The sequence below is a fragment of the Perca flavescens genome, chromosome 9 (genome assembly GCF_004354835.1).
Source record: "Perca flavescens isolate YP-PL-M2 chromosome 9, PFLA_1.0, whole genome shotgun sequence".
In the NCBI taxonomy this organism is placed as follows: domain Eukaryota; kingdom Metazoa; phylum Chordata; class Actinopteri; order Perciformes; family Percidae; genus Perca; species Perca flavescens.
In genome coordinates, this window is record NC_041339.1 from 14480612 (window position 1) to 14500834 (window position 20223).

General features: G+C 44.1%; 1 protein-coding gene across 1 annotated transcript; it reads left to right on the plus strand.

Moving 5' to 3' along the window:
* The first annotated feature begins 1507 nt into the window (after nucleotides 1–1507).
* onecut3a (one cut homeobox 3a) lies at nucleotides 1508–18175 on the plus strand. Its single transcript, XM_028588417.1, has 2 exons — nucleotides 1508–2540; nucleotides 17883–18175. Exons 1-2 carry the CDS (start codon nucleotides 1508–1510, stop codon nucleotides 18173–18175), a joined length of 1326 nt encoding a protein of 441 aa, XP_028444218.1.
* The last annotated feature ends 2048 nt before the right edge of the window (nucleotides 18176–20223 follow it).

The window sequence follows — 20223 nt, forward strand, 5'->3', positions numbered from 1 at the left end:
TAGGCTCTAAATTTTGCAACCTTAATACTTTTAACTAATTATTAATAATGGTATTTTGGCTATATTGCGCTGGGCTGTGCAGGTGCTCATGGCATTGTATCCACCCCATAACAAAGAGCAATACCTACAGCTTTATTTACTCTGTGTTAAAAGCAGTTTACACTCACAAAACGCGTTACTTACTGTATTCGTTAGCCCTTTACAGAATCCAATCAATCGATCTTAACCTGCTATATCGCATCCATATTGCGGGCTCCTGCAATAGGCATCAACCTATCAATGCATCTCCTGATCCATACATACTTTGACACTGATGGATTGCTGACCCGGATTGACGTCAGCGAGCAGCAAATTTCATATAGAAGTTTGGTGAAACATTATGTGAGAGTTTATGTGAGGGATTTTGATTTGCGTGGAGCAAAGATGCGAAAGGGGTCAAAGCCTGAGGCGACGATGGAATGAAACTCGACAGAAATATTCACTAACATTGGCTGAAGGAAAAAAAAATAAGTTATTGAGTGAAAGTTAACGTCGAGACATCTGACAGCAACATTTGACCATTTACTTTTTTGGATTGTAGCCTGCAAAGAGAGACACAAATGTAATCGGATTAAGAAGTTATAATTTAAACGTGTTAAAGGTCATCAGTTTACAGCTGTGAATCTCATGTTTTAAACTCTAACTTTTTTTTTTTTTTACATCATTACAAATACCTACAGCAATTATTTCAGTAGGCATCAAGAAAGGATATGCGTCTTCAATTCAACAAATGCAATTCTAAAGGCAGAGGCTGTGAGCTCATCTTAAAGATAACTTGTGGTTACACTCATGGCCCGAGGTGACACATGTCAATTAATATTTAACCTTTAAGAGAGGCATCACGCGTGTTACTGGCGCCGTGTCAACGGGTTTTATCAGAGAAAACAAGGCGCGAGTCCTTCTTATCCATCTGAGTGTAAATGTTGCACACACTGCAGAGGATTGCACTTCTGTGTTTTATCTTCACAAGTTTCTAATGCAATCTTTTTCAGGAATTTGAGGTTCAGTGTGCAACATGACAACAACTCATGACATAGGGGCCGCCAGTGACGTCAGGTTGGCCCCAGACAGAGTGCGCGAGTGCGAGGATACTCGGGGGCGCGCACATGCGCACAGGCTCGGTCTCATCTCTTAACGGGAGCGCGGGCGCGTCAATATACACACAGAAAGCAGAGAGCTTTGGGTATAGTTGAAGGTGCTCTAGAACGAAAGAAATCCAGGCAGGCGCAGACACCTTCACGCACTGAGCAGAGGTTTGCGGCGCAGTTTGTGTGGCGGCCGGGACCCGATCTTTTAAAACCATGCTGGATTGACTGCAGAGAGGCAACTACAATCAATGGCTTGGCTTTGAAATCGTTCAAAATTTATTGGAAAGGAGTGTGAGATAGAGCGACAGCGAGAGAGGGAGAGAAGCGAGGGAGAGAGCGAGAGAGCGGCGAGAGGGGTGGAAATAAAGATCCTTTCAACGATGGAGCTTACAATGGAAAACATTGGAAATCTGCACGGTGTATCTCACTCCCATCAAACGAGCGACTTAATGAACTCCCCCCACGCGCGCCAGTCGTCGGCGTCGCATCGGAACTTGGTGTCGCACGGACGGTCAGCCATGGTGTCCAGCATGGCCTCGATACTGGAGGGAGCAGGGGACTACCGCACAGACCACGCTTTGTCTGGCCCCCTGCATCCGGCGATGACCATGTCGTGCGACTCCGGGATGAGCCTGAGCAGCACCTACACCACGCTGACGCCGCTGCAGCACCTGCCCCCCATATCCACCGTCTCGGAGAAATTTCACCATCCACACCCACATGCTCACCATCATCAGGCGCACCAGCGACTTGCAGCCGGGAATGTCAGCGGCAGCTTCACCCTGATGAGGGACGACCGAAGCCTCGCCTCCATGAGCAACCTCTATGGCCACTACCCCAAAGACATGTCCGGCATGGGGCAGCCTCTTTCCCCCCTGTCCAACGGTCTCGGGTCTTTGCACAGCTCCCAGCAGACTCTCAGCGCCTATGGTCATGGAGCTCACATCTCCAACGACAAGATGATCTCCTCGGGGGGATTCGAGTCCCACATGCTGTCCCGGGGCGAGGAGCACCTGGCCCGGGGTCTCGGGGGCCACGGGGCCGGGCTCATGACATCCTTGAACGGCATACACCATCACAGCCATCCGCACTCTCAGGCAAACGGGTCCATGCTGTCAGACCGAGACAGGCAGACGGTGGTGGGAGGCGGGCAGGGAGGTGGGTCGGGGCAGGTGGAGGAGATAAACACCAAGGAGGTGGCACAGCGAATAACAGCAGAGCTCAAACGCTACAGCATCCCCCAGGCCATCTTTGCTCAGAGGATCTTGTGCCGGTCCCAGGGAACTCTGTCTGACCTGCTGCGGAACCCTAAACCGTGGAGTAAACTCAAGTCGGGCCGGGAGACGTTCAGGAGGATGTGGAAGTGGCTCCAGGAGCCCGAGTTCCAGCGGATGTCGGCGCTCAGGCTTGCAGGTGAGTGAGGAGACAGCTCCCAACCTGAGTGATGTGGAGGGATCAATTAGAAGTCAATGTGGCGAGACTGTCAATGGATGCTCAAACAGACATTACTAGAAGTTATTAGTCGATTGTATCGAGTAAAACTTCATCATGACAGTTGGGGTGTTAAATGTTGGGGGGAATCTATATTTGGATTGATGCTACAATCCATGATAGTATAAACAGACGCTGTGCAACACTGGTGCTGTTATAAACAAAAGAGGACGCATCTCTCTAAAGCAGACGAGGTGCAAACCTAGTCTACACGGATGTGTTTGTTGCTACGCACATACAGCGGTTTTACGCACAGACACAGCATGGGTACACATATCCCCCTTACGCTGTCTGACTTCATTTCTCTCTGCCATTCTCTCTCACACAGCAAAAAAACACAGAGAAAGAGAGACCAAACAAAGGAAACTAAAGCAGGATGTGGCTGACAGTGTATTACATCTTGCAGCTATTACTTTAGGGTTTAAATGTAAATCCAACATACACACATATATCCCTGCAACTCACATACTCAGTTTTACTTTGGACTCATTAGTATCTAACAAACTTGATGCAATACTCGGGCACTCCTCTGTCAAATAAGCGCGACGTCGCAAACAAGGATCGTCTGAGGCCCGGCCAAAGAGTCGGGGGAGCATGACCTCCTGCGGATCAATATTTCAGGTCCAGGCGTCCCCTTTCAGAGTAGCACACTGATAAATGATCGATTTGGATCTGAAAAGACAGAGACACAAACAGACGAGTCTTTCTCTGGCCTGTTGTCTCCTCTGCACTCTGGGATATCTTGTCTCCAAAGTTGGTTCAGTGCTTAGCCATTCTGACAGTGAGAATTTGTGATTATTGTGGGTTGTGAAATTATATGTATGGGCTCATTGAGATATGATAACAGAAAGGACTGGACATCCCTTCTGTTAAGAGACAAATTGTGACCAACTCTGACTGGTTCATCTCTTTCACCCATCGTTCTGATTTTTATTGCGCAAAGATTATACATTAAACGCTGTGATTTGAACCCACATTCCCGCCCCCATTAAACCCTTTAACACTTACCACCTGATTAACAGGACGTAAATGAAAACGAGAGTCGCAGTGGGGCTAAAACAGAGATGTGAGTGAGGTCCCATCTCATTGATGTTTGTGTAAAGGCCCTGTTTAGACGTTCTGGTCTTCCAAACGTCAATCAGCTCTTCTGTGTCGTATTTCAGCGAACAGTTTAATTAAGCAGATATAGTGGCATATTTTAGTTCCAGTCAATGCCCTATTGAAAAGCACTTAATGGCATGTAAATTGTTCCTTTGCGCATTTAGTGGGGTTCTGGTAAATAAAGATTTAAACACTCCACAATTGTCTTTTTAAGTGCCACTGCTGTTAAAGCTAATTGGGCTGTAGGGTTTTATATCTTCCACACCCGGCATCAGGATAACCCCCTCCCCAATTCAATTGACATGTTGGAGTGGCACAGTCCTGCGAGAGTGCACACCTTTACTGTGGTCGGGCCCAGCAGCCCATAGGTGTAAGGCGTGTGTGTAAGTGCGTGCGTATTTTGTTGTAGAATGGAAATTAGGGCTACACTCTTAATTTGATCCGGTGGTGATACGTGGTGATAGATGGTACTATTTTATTCGAAATATATTTGTTATACATATCTACAAAATATTTTTATTTTCCCGTCTTGAAAGAGCAGCTTTTTGCGCGCTTTTGGTCCATTGTATTAATCTGCAGTTACAAAAGGGTCTCAAAGAAATAGACAGTTTGGCAAAATGACAAATGACTTGTATGTAAATGCACGGAGCAACATTTTACTTATTGCATTTAAAATCACCATTATCCTCGGTGCGCATGTGGGCTGGGAGTGGGAGTTGGGGGGTTTTGTGATGCTGAAAGAGAGGCTGGGCCATACTCGCTCGGCCACATCAATCAATAATTTCAAATTACTATTCCAAATTCATCACAGTCACACAAATCAATGCAGCTGCCCTGCTTAGCTAATGTGAAAATTCCAGTGTCTGCACACACACATGACAATCCACCCCCTGAAACGAAAAATAGATCAGAGATATAGGCCTGTTTGGGGGAGAGAGAGAGAGAGAGAATGTGTGCCCTTCACGCTCAACATCTCCTAATGCAACGAGGGCAAAAAGCCACAGGCATACCACCTATTGTGTTCTTCATATGCAGACCCATAACACCCATGGAGGCCCAGTAAAAAGCTTTAACCTTCGGATGTCTTTTATTTTTCGAGCATCTCAAAGCACATGTAATTCGTCGACTATACTGTATAGATAAATATGAAGCTTCATTGTAAAGCTGCGCACACGAGAAAGACGAGGGCAAAGTGAGATTTGGGAGGCATTTAGAGATCGCATTAACGATAAAAAAACAATTCGTCTTTGCATCTGTGTTGAATTCCACACTCCATCTCAATGTATTTGGTCGGGTCAATACAGCCCTGATCGATAAGGATAGCCACTGCATCTATCAATTATCCCGCCTCAGCACTCTCTCCCATTGGTCTCTCCCCCGGAGCAGAGGGGGGAGGCGGGAGCCGGAAAAGGGGGGAAAGAGGACAGCTGTTAAAAAAAAACGCTACTGCACACCTTTTTCTTTGCTGTTTGTAATCATGTTCTGTTTGTCGTGTGTAATGCACTCTCACTCATTTGTCCTTTGTGGTTTGGGTTATACGGTCATTCGGGTAGCATTCGCGCCTATAACACGTCTCTCCAGACAGAAATCTGAACAACACAAAAAGTATTCAATTATATCGCCAAACGTCCCGTATATCCCCCACAAATGGCGCGCTCCTATTTCTAATTCTGGTACCAGATATGGTCTCCTGCGCCTTCGTTCTTTCCATGTGACAGTGATGAGGTGCATGCCAATGCCTCTCTCCCTCGATAAAAAAAAGCGCAGTTGCTTTATTAACATTTGAATGGCCGGAGCACGTGCCAGGGTGTGCAGGTCAAGGCCCAAGGGCCACGGAGGAAAAACATTGTTGAGAATGAGGGTGGGAGGCCTCTATTCATGTTTCAATGAACTACACGCAGTCTACACGGGCCTAATCCTGGAGCAATCCCCATCCACCACCACCCCTAATCGGTAAATATATTTGTATTGAGTTGACCAGTTGCCTTTCTTACAGGCTATAAGATACATTTTGGGCTTTTCAGAAAGAAATGGTATGAATTAATGCTTTTCTGCTAATGAAATTGATTTATCTGGGTATGTATGTTACCTAATAAAGGCTACGAACTTGCTTTTTATTTCCCTACAAATCCTTTAGTAGCCTATGAGGAAGCACACAGTTCATGCAGGTCGGGTGGTTTCGAGGCGCTGTCCAGAGTGCTGAAATAAGCGCCCATCCACACTGAACTGCAGGATATCCTTTCTGTTTTGAGGACAGTTCAAGGTGGTGAAGTGGAGTTTTACCAATACATAGTTAATAGCATTCTTGTAAGCCCTAAACACCATTATTTCATCCAACAGCTTCCACCCATCGATCAATATTACCATCCACGATCGCGTCAATCACACCACCCTCACCATATTCCCTATACTTTCCAGTCCAGCACGAAGCCTACCGGGTTTTCCATTTAAATCACATAGCTTTTTCCCCCCCAGAATATAAACTGGAGGTCGTCTTTGTTTTTGGGATGCTCACCAAACTATCCAAAAGCAACACAAATAGTCCGGAGTGGCGCTTCTTTTGGGTCATTTAAACCGGGATAATGGGTTTAATTGGATAGGGCATTAAGATGTGATTGATGCGGGTTAATCTAAAACAGGATTTTTTTTTTCCATGAAGAGATGGCTTGATGTTAGCCTGCGAAATGATCGATTGGTACTTTAATAATTGATGTGTGAGGGGAAGATAGGGGGGATAAACAGCTGCGGTTTCAGAGCCTCGTTGTTCGTTAAGCACATCAACGTGTGCTGTAAGTACTGAGACACGCATTTACAAGCATCGCCTTTGAAATCCTGTGGTGGGAGAGCAACAGTCATTTTCTTGGGGTTATACCTCGAGGCTATTTTGTTTAAATCCCGGGTTCAATGTAGCTCATAGCAGATGCAATGACATCTCACGCCTTGCATCATTATCTGCAGCCCGGCGATGAGAAGGCTGGCTGCATGCTTTAGAGGGGAAAGTCATCTAAGTTTACATTTGCATAAATCTTCATGTCGTAGGCTGAAATGAATATTCATAATTGAATGCATCTTGGGAAAATCACCTACCCTAAACTATGATTGTGTGTGTTTATCTAGATGACTGCAACTAGGCTACAGCTTCCTGTAAGGTTTTTCACACAGAACAAGATCATAGCACCAGCTACAGCATGCATACGTGTCGCCTCCCCGTTTCTTTTCTCCTCTGTGTATGTGATCGGGATGTAGAGTGCGTCTGCGCCACATTGTTAAGGCCGATCTGGCGAGCCCTGAATCGGTATCGATTTCCATCCCCCGGCCTCTGCTTTCCATCTCTGGAGCTGCGCCATGCAGCCATGCAACCCCCTCCATCTCAACCATGCAACACCATTTCTCCCATTAACAGTTCCACCCTTCATAACATACAACCGAATGACTAATACACGCACGCTCTGACGCTGGCCTGCTGCACACCTCGCCTCATGCTCTGGTCAAAACAGTGAAATGCTGACTTCTAATTTTGAGAGGGTTAGTAGCCCAGCTCCATGTCTGTGATAGAGGCGGATTAGCAGCACCAGACGATTTAAAGTTCACAGTCGTGTAATCTCTTTTCGCTCATTACACATCCCACACACACTCTTCTGACCAAGTCGACCTTATTATTCAAATAATCGAATTTGAATATAAATCAGATTAACAGAAGCAGGAGTCTGCACTGTCTCCCACATATTCACCAATCCCCCCCCCCCACCCCAACACACACACACACACACACACACACACACACACACACACACACACACACACACCTCTTTCCAACTCACACGGGGGCGTGCATATAGCAATTATAAATGCAGTAGAGGTCTGGATTCTGTACAGTCTCGAAGACCGTCTCTTCTTTTTCAGATGATCAATTCCTACGCTACTCCGTCGCCCCCTCGCCAAACCGGATCGATAGAAGAGAATGACCTTTAAATCAAATTGCTGGCAGAGTCGACTGAATGCACGCGGCTAGCATCATAGGGTTAATGGCACCGCGTGCGCCCCCTCCCCTTTTTTTCAGGCAAATATACAAAGGGCCCAAACCTAAGAAAATCATAATTAAATCTCAATATTCGTCCTTGCCCTCTGGAGTCACATGTGGGGTAAACACTGTGTTGGTCTGTGCGCGAAGATGAAGATACAAATCTGTGGCTTTTGACCCGCCACAATCTGCAGTGGTTTACATAAGAGCCAAAGCAAGTGGCGGTTCCAAAGAGCAGGCTGTTGTGCAATTAAAATGTTGACCAGAGCACATCAGCATTGTGTCGATGGAACTCAGCGCGTTGTTATGTAACGCCGGGATGCCCCAAAACCGAGTCTGCTCCGTGCGTGAGGCGCGACTGCGCTCAAATAGGTGGCACTGTCTTTCATGCAATGACTCACAGTGTGCTTGGAATAATTTCCAAGTTACAAAAAGGTAAACAGAGTTAGTATAAAGGTAAAATGCTCCACTTTATCTAACCTGTTTTATCTAAACACTAGCCTGATGATCCCACTTTCTTCCCCTCAGATTTGATTCTTACTGAGCAAACAGCTGTGGTTGTGTGATTTTTTTTCTCTTTTTGCTGATGTAACGTGTCAGATGTCGCTGCTCCCACAGAGAGGAGTCTGGTACTTCATATCATGAGCAGTGGGAAATACGTAACGGATCACTCCGTGTTGGTCCAGCGCGCGTTGAACGGAGGCAGTTGGGTGTCCGCACACTTCATCTGACGCCCTGACAGGCCATCGGTTATTAAAGGCCCCATAATGGCTTTTTTAATGCGCAACTTAAGAACACAAGGCAAGGACATTGTCCATGCAATTAAAGACGAAGTGAAGGCACACACTGTATCCGAATTGAACACTGTACGGTTTCTAAAACAGCAAGAAGTCATTTAATTTACCATTAGGTGTTAAAATTAGAAGTTTGTATGTCGAGGCAGAATTTTCCACTTATTTCTTTTTCACGTGTTTTAATTTGGAAAACAAAACAAGTGGCAATGTTTTGGGGTGAAAATGAATATATTATATATATATATATATATATAGCCTATATTATATTTTCCTTATGTCTAATAAAATCGTCTCTTAAACTGTTTCATTCGTTGAAGGACAAATACGATTTTAGGAGCCAATGCATGATTAAATGAGGTGTTAAAACGGACATTTTTGCAGTCTCTAAAATAATCGTTTAGTCGCTTTTTAGATTGAATGATTCATCTCCGCCTGAGTGTAAAAAATAAAACAGCAGGTAGAGACAGAAATGTTCAAATGTTCCTGCTGACGAGAGCCAGCAGATGGTTTGCACTGAGCCTCTGTAAGTCTTTCTGCAGGGTCGATCTCAACAAAACCGCAAACACACACACGCGCGCGCGCACACACACACACACACACACACACACACACACACACACACACACACACACACACACACACACACACACACACACACAGCTTATCGTACCCACAGATGCAACCCGAAACTCCGGTTGGGCAACCCCATAAAGATCAACAAAGGAACAAAACGACTGTGAAATCAATTGATGAATGAATCGATGTCGGCGCATATAGCCTTTATTTTATTAAATATAACGAACAGGCTTCGGGTTATTCTGAAGTTAATAATTTGTTTAATTTGTTGCTTTACTGAGCCGATATGAAAACGCTGACTTTTGTTTCTTCAGTTAGTTTTTCAGGGTTTCTGAAAGGTGTGTGCGTGTGTGTGTGTATATGTATGTGTGTGTGTGTTGAATGCAACATTTTTCTTTTGACAGACAAAAATGTATTACAGATTAACAGACTGCAGCCTTGATAATGTGTAGACTAAACTCTAAAATTATTATTATTTAGCCTACCAATGCTTGTTTTTCCTACTATTATTATTTGTACCCCATCTGTTTTATTAGTGGTTGGAATTGTTGTACACAGAATTCATTATTAAAATTATTTGGGTCACTGAAATAAATAAATAGGCTAAATTCTCAGAAGAATTAGACACTTTTTAAACAAATTTAATTTTCAAAAGGCAACAAATGAAGCTTTGGGAAATTAAACCTTATATAGCCTAATACACCCTAATAAAAATTAACCCTATAGAGAGAGACTAAAGTGCGACACACTTTATTTATTTCAATCTAATATACTTTGTTTAAAATTGTGGGGAAATATATAAATGCAATTAGTTTCACCGCAATAAGGGTTGGTGTAGAAATATTTCTGTTGACTGTGTCTTCACATGATTGAGTGAGAAGTATATTGAATTGAATCTCGAAAATTCCTGCGTATTGAAAACCTGTCTTGTCTCCCCGTGGAGAGTAAACAGTATCATCTGACTGCAGATCAGTTCGCTGATTCTCCTGCGACTAATAAGAAATTAACAGAAGAGTGACAGCTGCCATTTGGAGAATAAAAACATGTTTCGAGAAATCCTGGGATGTAACTTTTCTAAATATGTACAACTCGACATTAGTGGTGTACATATAGAAGATGGCAGACTTTAACCTAATTCAACCGAGAGGCATCCTTACAAGAACAACAAATGTCCATTAGGCCTAGTTTAGGCTTATTTTCCTCCTCACATCTGTTTTCTTTGTGTTTCACTATAAATGAGCCTCTGACAGATTTACGCAGCTTTAAAAGTCATGTAAACTCCCTATACAGCAAATGAAAAGGAGTGTAAAGGGAGTTTAAGTCCTGGCACACGGTTTCCCATCCGCATGAAGCCCCAGACGTGCGGGTCTATTGACCGGCCACAGAGCCTCTCCACCCCGGCCACAGAGCCTCTCCACCCCGGCCACAGTCTCTCCATCCCGGCCACAGAGTCTCTCCACCCCGGCCACAGAGTCTCTCCACCCCGGCCACAGAGTCTCTCCACACCGGCCACAGAGTCTCTCCACCCCGGGCACAGAGTCTCTCCACCCCGGCCACAGAGTCTCTCCACACCGGCCACAGAGTCTCTCCACACCGGCCACAGAGTCTCTCCACCCGCCGTTCACCCACACCACATCCAAAAGAGACCCCTCAGAGTGTTAATGCGTTGTAATTCATTGTGTATGGGGTTAACTGGATTTTAAAGCAGTTAAATAGTTTTTTGTTTTTTTTAAAGTAGGCTAATATGTGAGTAAGAAAGACCATTTTTATTTTTTAAACACTGGTCCCAAATTTTACAATCAATATTCAATTCAAGCATAATTCTCCTAAATTCCTCAACGTAAAGAAGCTCCTAATGCATTCATAAATTACACGCGCGCGCACACACACACACACACACACGCACACACACACACACACACACACACACACACACACACACACACACACACACACACACACACACACACACACACACACACACACACACACACACACCTGTTGTTTGTGGGGAATGAAACCGTAGTAGGCCTGCCTGTCTCTACAAAATAAAGCGTCATGATCATTACCGCTATCACGCATAACTGGTCAAAGCAATTATGAATTAAATCAATGATAATCGCAGATACGAGTATCACTCCAACAATGGAGGCAGTCATACAAATAAATGGCACATGCGGACCAAGGCTGCTATTAAACTGGCAAAAATAATAATAATAATGCAGGTGAAAATTCAGTCATACGGTTTCTCTCAATCATGCGCGTAAATGGCTGAGTGCATTTAATTATCTTAAACCTCATAAGGAGCGTGATCATCGCAGGCAGCAGCCTGCACTGATTATTGAATTTTTTTCTTAGGTTTTACCACTGGGTTGCTAATAACACGTTGGTGTGAAAACAGAGCTGAATAAAATTATATTTCTCAGATGTATTTGTGCATCTCAAACTGACAGACAACATAACATTTACCATACAGTCTATATGTTTTTAAATCAGCCCAATGCATGCTGGCTGTGATAGATGATAGAGCAAATCTAAGAGGTAAAAGTAAAATGTTGCAGGCATGCAGGCAGCTGGACGACTGAGGTGGGATGTGGGCGAAGGTGTAACTGAGTTCAGGTTGAGTGTTATTGAAATGCTGGAGAAGGAATGCCTCGCAGCTGAGTCGCTGGAGAACGCAAACAAACAAATTGTGCCGCTTTATCAGTATATTAACACCAATTCTCACTCATTACATTAAGGGTTATTGAGCTGGAAGTGTTTTGGCCTGGCGCGAGAGAGGCCGAGAGAGAGAGAGAGAGAGAGAGAGAGAGAGAGAGAGAGAGAGAGAGAGAGAGAGAGAGAGAGAGAGAGAGAGAGAGAGAGAGAGAGAGCTTGGCATTGCCCCTGCAGCAAATGCAGAATGAAATAAATGCCATGTATACAGAGAGGCCCATGCGGGTATACATCAATCTTTAAGGCAACAGCCCATGCGAAACAGCAGAGACGTTACTTAATAAATAGACTAAAGCCTAAACATCAAATTGCCCAATCATGCTTCTTATATTCCGGAGTAGAGTACAACCACAAGCAAACTGGTCCTGCATAGGTTATTAGTGAGTACAGGATTGCCTTCCAACAATAAACGGGATGCAGAGAGTGTGTGTATGTGTGTATATATATATATATATATATATATATATATATATATATATATATATATATATATATATATATATATAAAACCGGTGAACATGCTTAATGGTAAATTAATTAAATCAGCAGATGTTGATCTCGTGTGCTTATACAGGGATCGCAAAAAGGGCTGCAGGATTGGAGGCATGGTAACCGAAGTGAATCATTTTAGATGCAGATGTGTAATCGTGGTTTCATAAAACACTATAGGCATAATATTAGGCCGTTTGACTTTCTCATTATAAGCAGGAAGGGCAGTGGTGATCAATAAATGATTAATGCTGAAGATGGACTCACATCTGCAGGGACAGAGGAGGCCTGAGACAGCTGCTGTGGACACGCGGTATAAACATATGCAGGCAGAACAGGTGATGATCGTTTACTCATCTTCCTCTCCAGCCCATCTCTGATTTTAGTCCACAAAGAAAGCTGGACCATCACGCTTCCTTCCTTCCTTCCTTCCTTCTTGGTGGATTTTCGTGTCTCCACCCCTTCATGAATCTCCTCTCCGGGCCCACTCCCCTCCTCCGAGGCATAATTAATTGGACGAACTGAATTTCACACACGAATTATTCACGAATCTATCGATCCATATTGAACACCCAGGGCCTTTCTCTTAACCTCGCTTGGTTTGTCGTGAAGCAAAGAATATTAATGTCATCAGTGGAAAAGAAATGGGCCTAAGTCATAGCCGTTTCCATCCGAGCAGAAAGGAGTTAGTAGAAAAAAAATCACTCATTAAGGAATTTGAGAGTTTAAGAGAAAATACTGCGTGGCCCTCGAGTCGATGCAAAAGGCCCTTGAATTGACATTCGTGGAGATAAACGGAGCTTCTGCGTTGTATTCATGGCATATAATATAACAATAATATTGCAGTAGGCCTGAATATAATGTAAAACTAAACATGGTACCTAAACATTGAAACCCAGGGCTTTGTGAATCAGACTTTGTATGTTTGTGAGGAGCCTGAGGGATCCATTCAAAGTAGGTCAGCTCCTGTTCACAGCTCCATACAGCAGTAATAGAAATCACATTTCTCTGTGCCAGTGTAGCAGCAGGGTGTACACCTCAGAAAACACTCAACACCAAACTAGGATTTCTGCTCTTGTCCGGCTGCTCTTTGTGCATGCGTTTATGTCCGTCTCTCTGCTCGGTGCCTACTGTAGCTCTAAAAGCTGCAATGATTGATTTTTTTTCTTTTCTACGCCGAGCTTGGTTCAGTAATCAGGGCCCCCTTCCTCACCGATCGATCGATATTGATTACTAAATCCAGCGCCTGTAGCAAAGGCAGCGCACTATGGCGCCCCGTGCAGCCTGGGCCACGGCGAGAGCGACACCTGCCGACCGGCGCGGCTTAAAGCAAGCGGTCGATGAGGTGGCAGGACGTGACTCGGCGGTGGAGAGAGAGAGAGAGAGAGAGAGAGAGAGAGAGAGAGAGAGAGAGAGAGAGAGAGAGAGAAAAGCTGGGACTGTCTGAGCTTGTTGTGGAGGCACATTAACAGAGAGACGCCCATCCCACGGCTCACTTATGATGTGCTTCTTTCACACTAAAAGACCAGATTTGTGTGTCTTTAATTTTATCCTCTGGGGATTTCAAGAGAATAAAGTCCTAAAAGTTGTAATCAAAAATACTGACCAGTAGGAAGTGTCCAAAGCATTTGCCCCCCCCCCCCCAGATTTCATGGCTTCTTAAACCTCTCCATTAATAGATTTTTAAAGATTTTCTCTTATTAGATATTCATGTTGATTTTACTGCCCGAAAAGACACAGCAACATTTAGACTATTCATGAAATGTAAATGTACAGTATAGAATAAGTAAATTAAGCTCCTTTGATTCATTGTCATTACAAGAATAAAAAGTGTATTTACGATAAGAAAACACCCCAAATCAAACACATTTTCAGGTATATGGTGTAAGTGTGTGTGTGTGTGTGCGTTTGTGTGTGTAATTACACGCATACCTGTGCAAGGTCACACATCTGGACAAATCACAGAAGAAAAAAAGCCATGCACTGGAGGGAAGTGAAGGTATTCAGACCAACAGGAAGCTGCATAAAATAAATGGAACATCAGTATGGACTTAAATATTGGGATAGTAATAAATCTATATTGATAATATTAACTGTATTGCTTGTTATTCTAAAAGCAAAGTCCCAATATGAAAAATAAAAATCTGTTACTGTATACTAATACACAATTTGTAATCAAGTTATATCTATTGTGTATTATTTATACAAGTATTCACAAAGATGTGTCTGCAAAAACAAAAAAAAATCAAAAAATATGTAAAATATTGTTTACCTTTTAGCTGGCATCGGCTCCAGCCCTCCCGCGACCCTGAATAGGATAAGCGGTTACATGTAATTAATGGAAAGATGGATTTTCACCTTTTATAATAATCACAGTTCACTCTCTGTTCAGTGATGTTGAAGTCTGGTGTCTGTGGAGGCAAAGCAGTGCACATCAGCACTTGCTGCTCCTCCCTGGTCTTCAAACAGACTTCACTGCATGTTTAGGCTCATTGTCCTGCTGGGAGACGAATCCTCTTCCACACAAGTTGTAGCCAGAGGGGATGGCACGTCTTTGCTGAGTAGAAGTGGTAGATCCACCTCGGCCTGTGGGGAGCTTATGCAGTGCAAGTCCCTACACGTGGAACAAGCTGAGCATCCTTCACATGTGGACATTTCTAAAATCCTGTTCGCAAACGTAAACAAGATTTTTCTACAGTTTAAAAATTAGGTAGACTGGCTTTGTTGTTGAAGAAATGGTTTAAAAAAAAAAAAATAAATAACTGGCTGCACATTCCAACCATTTTAGTTTTACTACCTAAAGCACGTGTTTGTTGTTCAGCTGGTTTTGGTTCATGGATGCAGATGTTCTGTTTTCGTCAGCTTAATATATTGGTTACCAGTTCAGCTAGAGTGTGTATTAGTTTTGCTTGCAGATTGCAGTTAGGTGCTGGGATGGATTTTCACCACTGAGGAAAACTATGTGACCTCAGAGGCTTTAATTTCTGGTTTAATTTAATCTCTTCTGACACTGGCAAGGTTAACTGGAAAACATGATTGAACACTTTATATTGGTTGCATTTTATATATATATATATATATATATATATATATATATATACACAGTAAGTGTGTGTGTGTGTGTGTGTGTGTGTGTGTGTGTGTGTGTGTGTGTGACACTATATTATCTAGTCAGTGTCTGGTTTATTAGTAGTTAATTGATCTTAACAATTCACACTATATATTTTAGAAACATACATTTGATAAAAACCTTATCTTACCTTTGAATAATTAAAAAAAAAGAAGTATTCCCCGAGTAAACTGTAAAAATAAAACTAATTATAAACATTTCTTTGTGGTGGACTCAGACCAGAATGTGTTTTCAAAGATGATGTTGTCACATTGATGAGTAACAAATACATATATTTTCTAATAAATCCATCATATGAGTCGGCTTGCAAACGCTTCTCCCTGAAAATGTTGGCTAATATCTTGCTCGGTAGGTTCGTGTCACTTGAAGACATGCGTGTTCAGGGTTATAAAGTCCTTAAAGTTATTACCGTTGTAGTGAAAGCAGGCTTTCCTAACTAAATCTTTGTGACTCCTCGCAGCTTTAATGGCCTGTCCTGCTCGTCCTGTAGCATCTACTGAGACCTACTGTAACTCACTGAGACAATGTGAATATTTCAGCTCAACTCCAAATGATAAAATTACATCATCCTTCTCCTCTTCCTCATGAATACCCTTAACCCAATAATAAATCAAAAATATATATGATGATATACATTCTGTACGTACAAGCATGCATTAAGACAAATTTGTGTGTGGCATATTAGCGTGTGTGTGTGTGATGTATATAGCGTCAGTGTTGATGTGAAATATGAATATGATGGATGGGCTCGTGTGCAGGTTAGACATCTGTAGTAAACAGATTGGACTGCAATGGCTGATCAATGGGCTCTGTTCCACTGTAATTAGACACACAGCGCCACTGCTTGGCTCCAGCCACTTCAGCATAATCACAGCCTCCCCCAAACACACACACACACACACACACACACACACACACACACACACACACACACACACACACACACACACACACACACACACAGCATGAGAGTAAGACATTATTGAAGGTGAGTATGAAAGTATCAGACAATACCAATGGCAGCAGGTGGAGACCACACAGGGATTGTATCTTTCTCTCTCTCTTTCTCTCTCCAATTTGCTCGCATTTTATGGAGACAGTAGGGAAGCTGAGAGGGACACACAGTCCGTTCTGGCAGGATTCGATCCTCAGTCAGCAGGGGAACATGTGGCTGCAGAGGTGGTGCCTTAAGCACACACACACACACACACACACACACACACACACACACACACACACACACACACACACACACACACACACACACACACACACACACACACACACACACACACACACACACACACACACACACACACACACTCTGGGCGCCGTTTCTGCCTTTTTTTACCCTGCACCTGTCTGCTGCTTTCCACCCGCCTCCTACGAATTCTTTGAGTTACAGCACACTTACCCACAATGCAACATTCTATTAACTATTACATTCTGTGTTCGCTGCCTACAACCCCACCACCACCCCCCTCCCAAATGTGAGAGAGTACACTCGGTGTGTTTTCTTTTGAAAATTGCTCTGTGTATGGGAAGGGGCTCATAGCAGCCGGTACATGCACCTCTCGAGTGTTTGTGTTTGGGGAGGGGGGGGTAGGTGGGTTATAAATACCCTCTCAGAGCTCAATAGAGTGGGCTCCAGTGGGCTCTGTTTGAAGTAGCAGACTGTAGACCTGCTGGGGGGGGATTCTGACCTCAGTCCCTACAGAGAACCCCCCAATTCCTACAGCAAAGTCGGTCAATATCTCTCGTTCTCCTTCACTCGTTGCCCCTCCCTCCTCTTCTCAGCTCCTCTCTTTAGCTCTAATATACACACACACACACACACACACACACACACACACACACACACACACACTTGTCTTACTCCTCCACCTTTTCTGTTCTTTTCTCTCCAACCTTTTCTTTGCCTGCGTCTGCCCCTCCTCTCTCTCATTTCCCCACACACACACTTGCACACAAACTGCTTACTTTTGTGCAACAGTCACTCAGTCCCCCATTGCGACTCAAACTGCATTAATATTGAATCAAACAGCAGTGTCTCCAGCTAGCAGGCAACAGCCAGTACCAATCCCTCCACCCCCTCCTCACCCCATCTTTCTCTCACCGCAGGCTGGCTCCCTGTCTGCACTCTGCAGGATGGAAGGAATATTCCCACTGGGCAGGAGGCATGGATTAGCTTTAAATCAACTTTAATACGGCAATAGAGATGGAGCTGTAGAATCTCTACTGGTGTATAAACTAGTTTTTATGTGTTTAAGTATTGGCTTATGATACATTTAGTTACTTCACTTCCCTCCACTTTCTGTCTTTGCCATCTGATCATGAAAATAATCACTTTTGTATATTTACCTTGATTTGTGTTCTCTTTCCCCTCTTTGCCTCCCACTCTCATCCCCATCCCTCCCACCGCTGCCATCCACACCAAGCCTGCAAGCGCAAAGAACAGGAGCAACACAAGGACCGCAACACGACGCCCAAGAAACAGCGCCTGGTCTTCACTGACCTGCAGCGGCGCACACTCATCGCCATCTTCAAGGAGAACAAGCGTCCATCCAAGGAAATGCAGATCACCATCTCCCAGCAGCTCGGCCTGGAGCTCAGCACCGTCAGCAACTTTTTTATGAATGCGCGCCGCCGCTGCGTGGACCGCTGGCACGATGACCATGGTGCCAGCCCCGGGCAGCCGGGCACGTCTGCCACCACCTTCTCCAAGGCCTGAGAGGAGGAGAGGACCTTCAGAGGGCCGGGGAACTGGTTGGAACAACAGGCAACATGGAAAATTGCCTGTGAAACCTGTCTATAACAACCCTACCTGGCCTGGGCCGTCTGAATGTGTCCTCTGCCCAAAAAAAATCCTTTGTGCCATGCAATCATCTTTTTTGTCAGTCAGGATTTCAAGCTCTCACCTGAAACAAGCATAATCTAAAAAGGTGAATTGTGAAGTCAGGTCCACTCTGCATTACTCACATAAGGACAATCATTGATTCTGTCTTTTTTGAAAGAACATTTTTAAGACATCTGACAAAGTAAAGAGACACCAAAGATTTGATGTTTTTGTTGGACGGTATCAGACATATTGCCAGCCTCCTTCCACCACCCCAGTAGCCACTGATTTTGATTTTTCTTCCGACTCACCTCCTTTGTGTCTGCCTCTTTAGTCTCTCGCTCTCTCTCTCTCTCATCCCCTCTACGCCGGCACACGGAAGCAACAAGGGCGAAAGAACGGCAATAAATCTGACAACAGAACAGCACATAGCCTTATTATCCAAGCCCCATCCTGCTCACACAAGGCCGTCATAAAGAAAACAACGCAGCCTATGAAAAAAAAACAACAAGGCTTTCCAATTCTCCGCCTCTACCTCCCCCCCTCCTCCTGTAGTCTCCTTCATTCCTCGACCAAAGGTATTCCCTGATGGCCAGCCATTTCAGAGAGCAGCTCAGCCTGATCATACGGCAAACTAATGAATTGAAAAATGAATCGATGCAGACAGAGAGAGCGGGGCCTTGACCCCTCCTGAAGGTGAAACTCAAGATGCTCGGCAGTAGATACTCAGGTCTTCCAGGCCCAGGTCTATATTTTTTGCACAGATGTTGGAGGCCTGTAGGGAGACGTGTCATTGTTACTCTTGCCTGAGCCTAGAGTCTGTGTTTCTGTGACCAACAGGAGAGGCGGGTGAGATGTCTGGACATGCTCTTTGTTCTGCTGGGAGCTTTTCCTCTGATCAATAACTGAAAACCAAGCGACAACAACACGCTCGGGCATCCAGCCAACTACATTACAGCTGCATATGAAAAGCAGAATGTAAGAGGAGCACATGGAACCCACTGGAGATGGGGACACAAAGGCCTCATAACAGCAGCAGCAGCACACCTCTCCCTCCCAGGTCCCGCCTGTGCTGGCAGAGCAACAGTGCCCCCTGCTGTCGATAGCAGAGACCTGTATCCAACAGAGCAATGGGGCTCAGAGTGGAGGAGAGGGAGGGAAGAGCCACTAGATGCTGAGGAGAAGTCATGGCACAACACATTCAGGCCCTCACAGCTCTTTGAAGGCAGATCAATAGCTAACCATTATCCTATTGTTGTTCCTCATCCAACCAGCACCGGTGAGGCCAAAAGAGGGGGATGGTTAAACTAAATGCTGAAAACGCAGGGATTTAGCAAAGGCAGGGATTTATTTAGCCAATCCAAATCTTCAAGAATCCACAAAATAACGACGGGATAGAAAAGTACAACAGAGTAAAAAGTAACAGAAAGGCTTACTGAGACAGACACATGTGAGGTGTAGTGGAGTTTTAATTTATATTATTTTGGGAGGCTTCATATTTTGTCAAATCATTCTTCCATTCTTCCGTCCCATCTGTTTGAAAAAATATGCTCTCAACAGATGCGATTCAAACCAAATCTCCTGGTTATTCCCACACAAGGGTTATCAGTAGCTAACCCAAAGCTAACCACCACACTCAGCTGTCAAAATGCTACAATAATTAGTGCCAATGCTTACTGCCTTAATGCGAATCAGAGAATATGGTACTAGGGTTCACACACAGCTACAGTGCGCCCCACTGATGACGGGCAGTGTGTGCCATAGCAGCCAACAATCAGCTTTTATCTGAATTAAAATATACTTTTTTAGTAAAAAAATGAAAAAAAAGAATCAGATTTTAAGGCATACAATAACCAAACCTCAAATGACAAAGATACCACACATACAGTATGTGTTTCAAATACAAAAGAAAATGTCTCCAACACATAACTGGACACATTTTT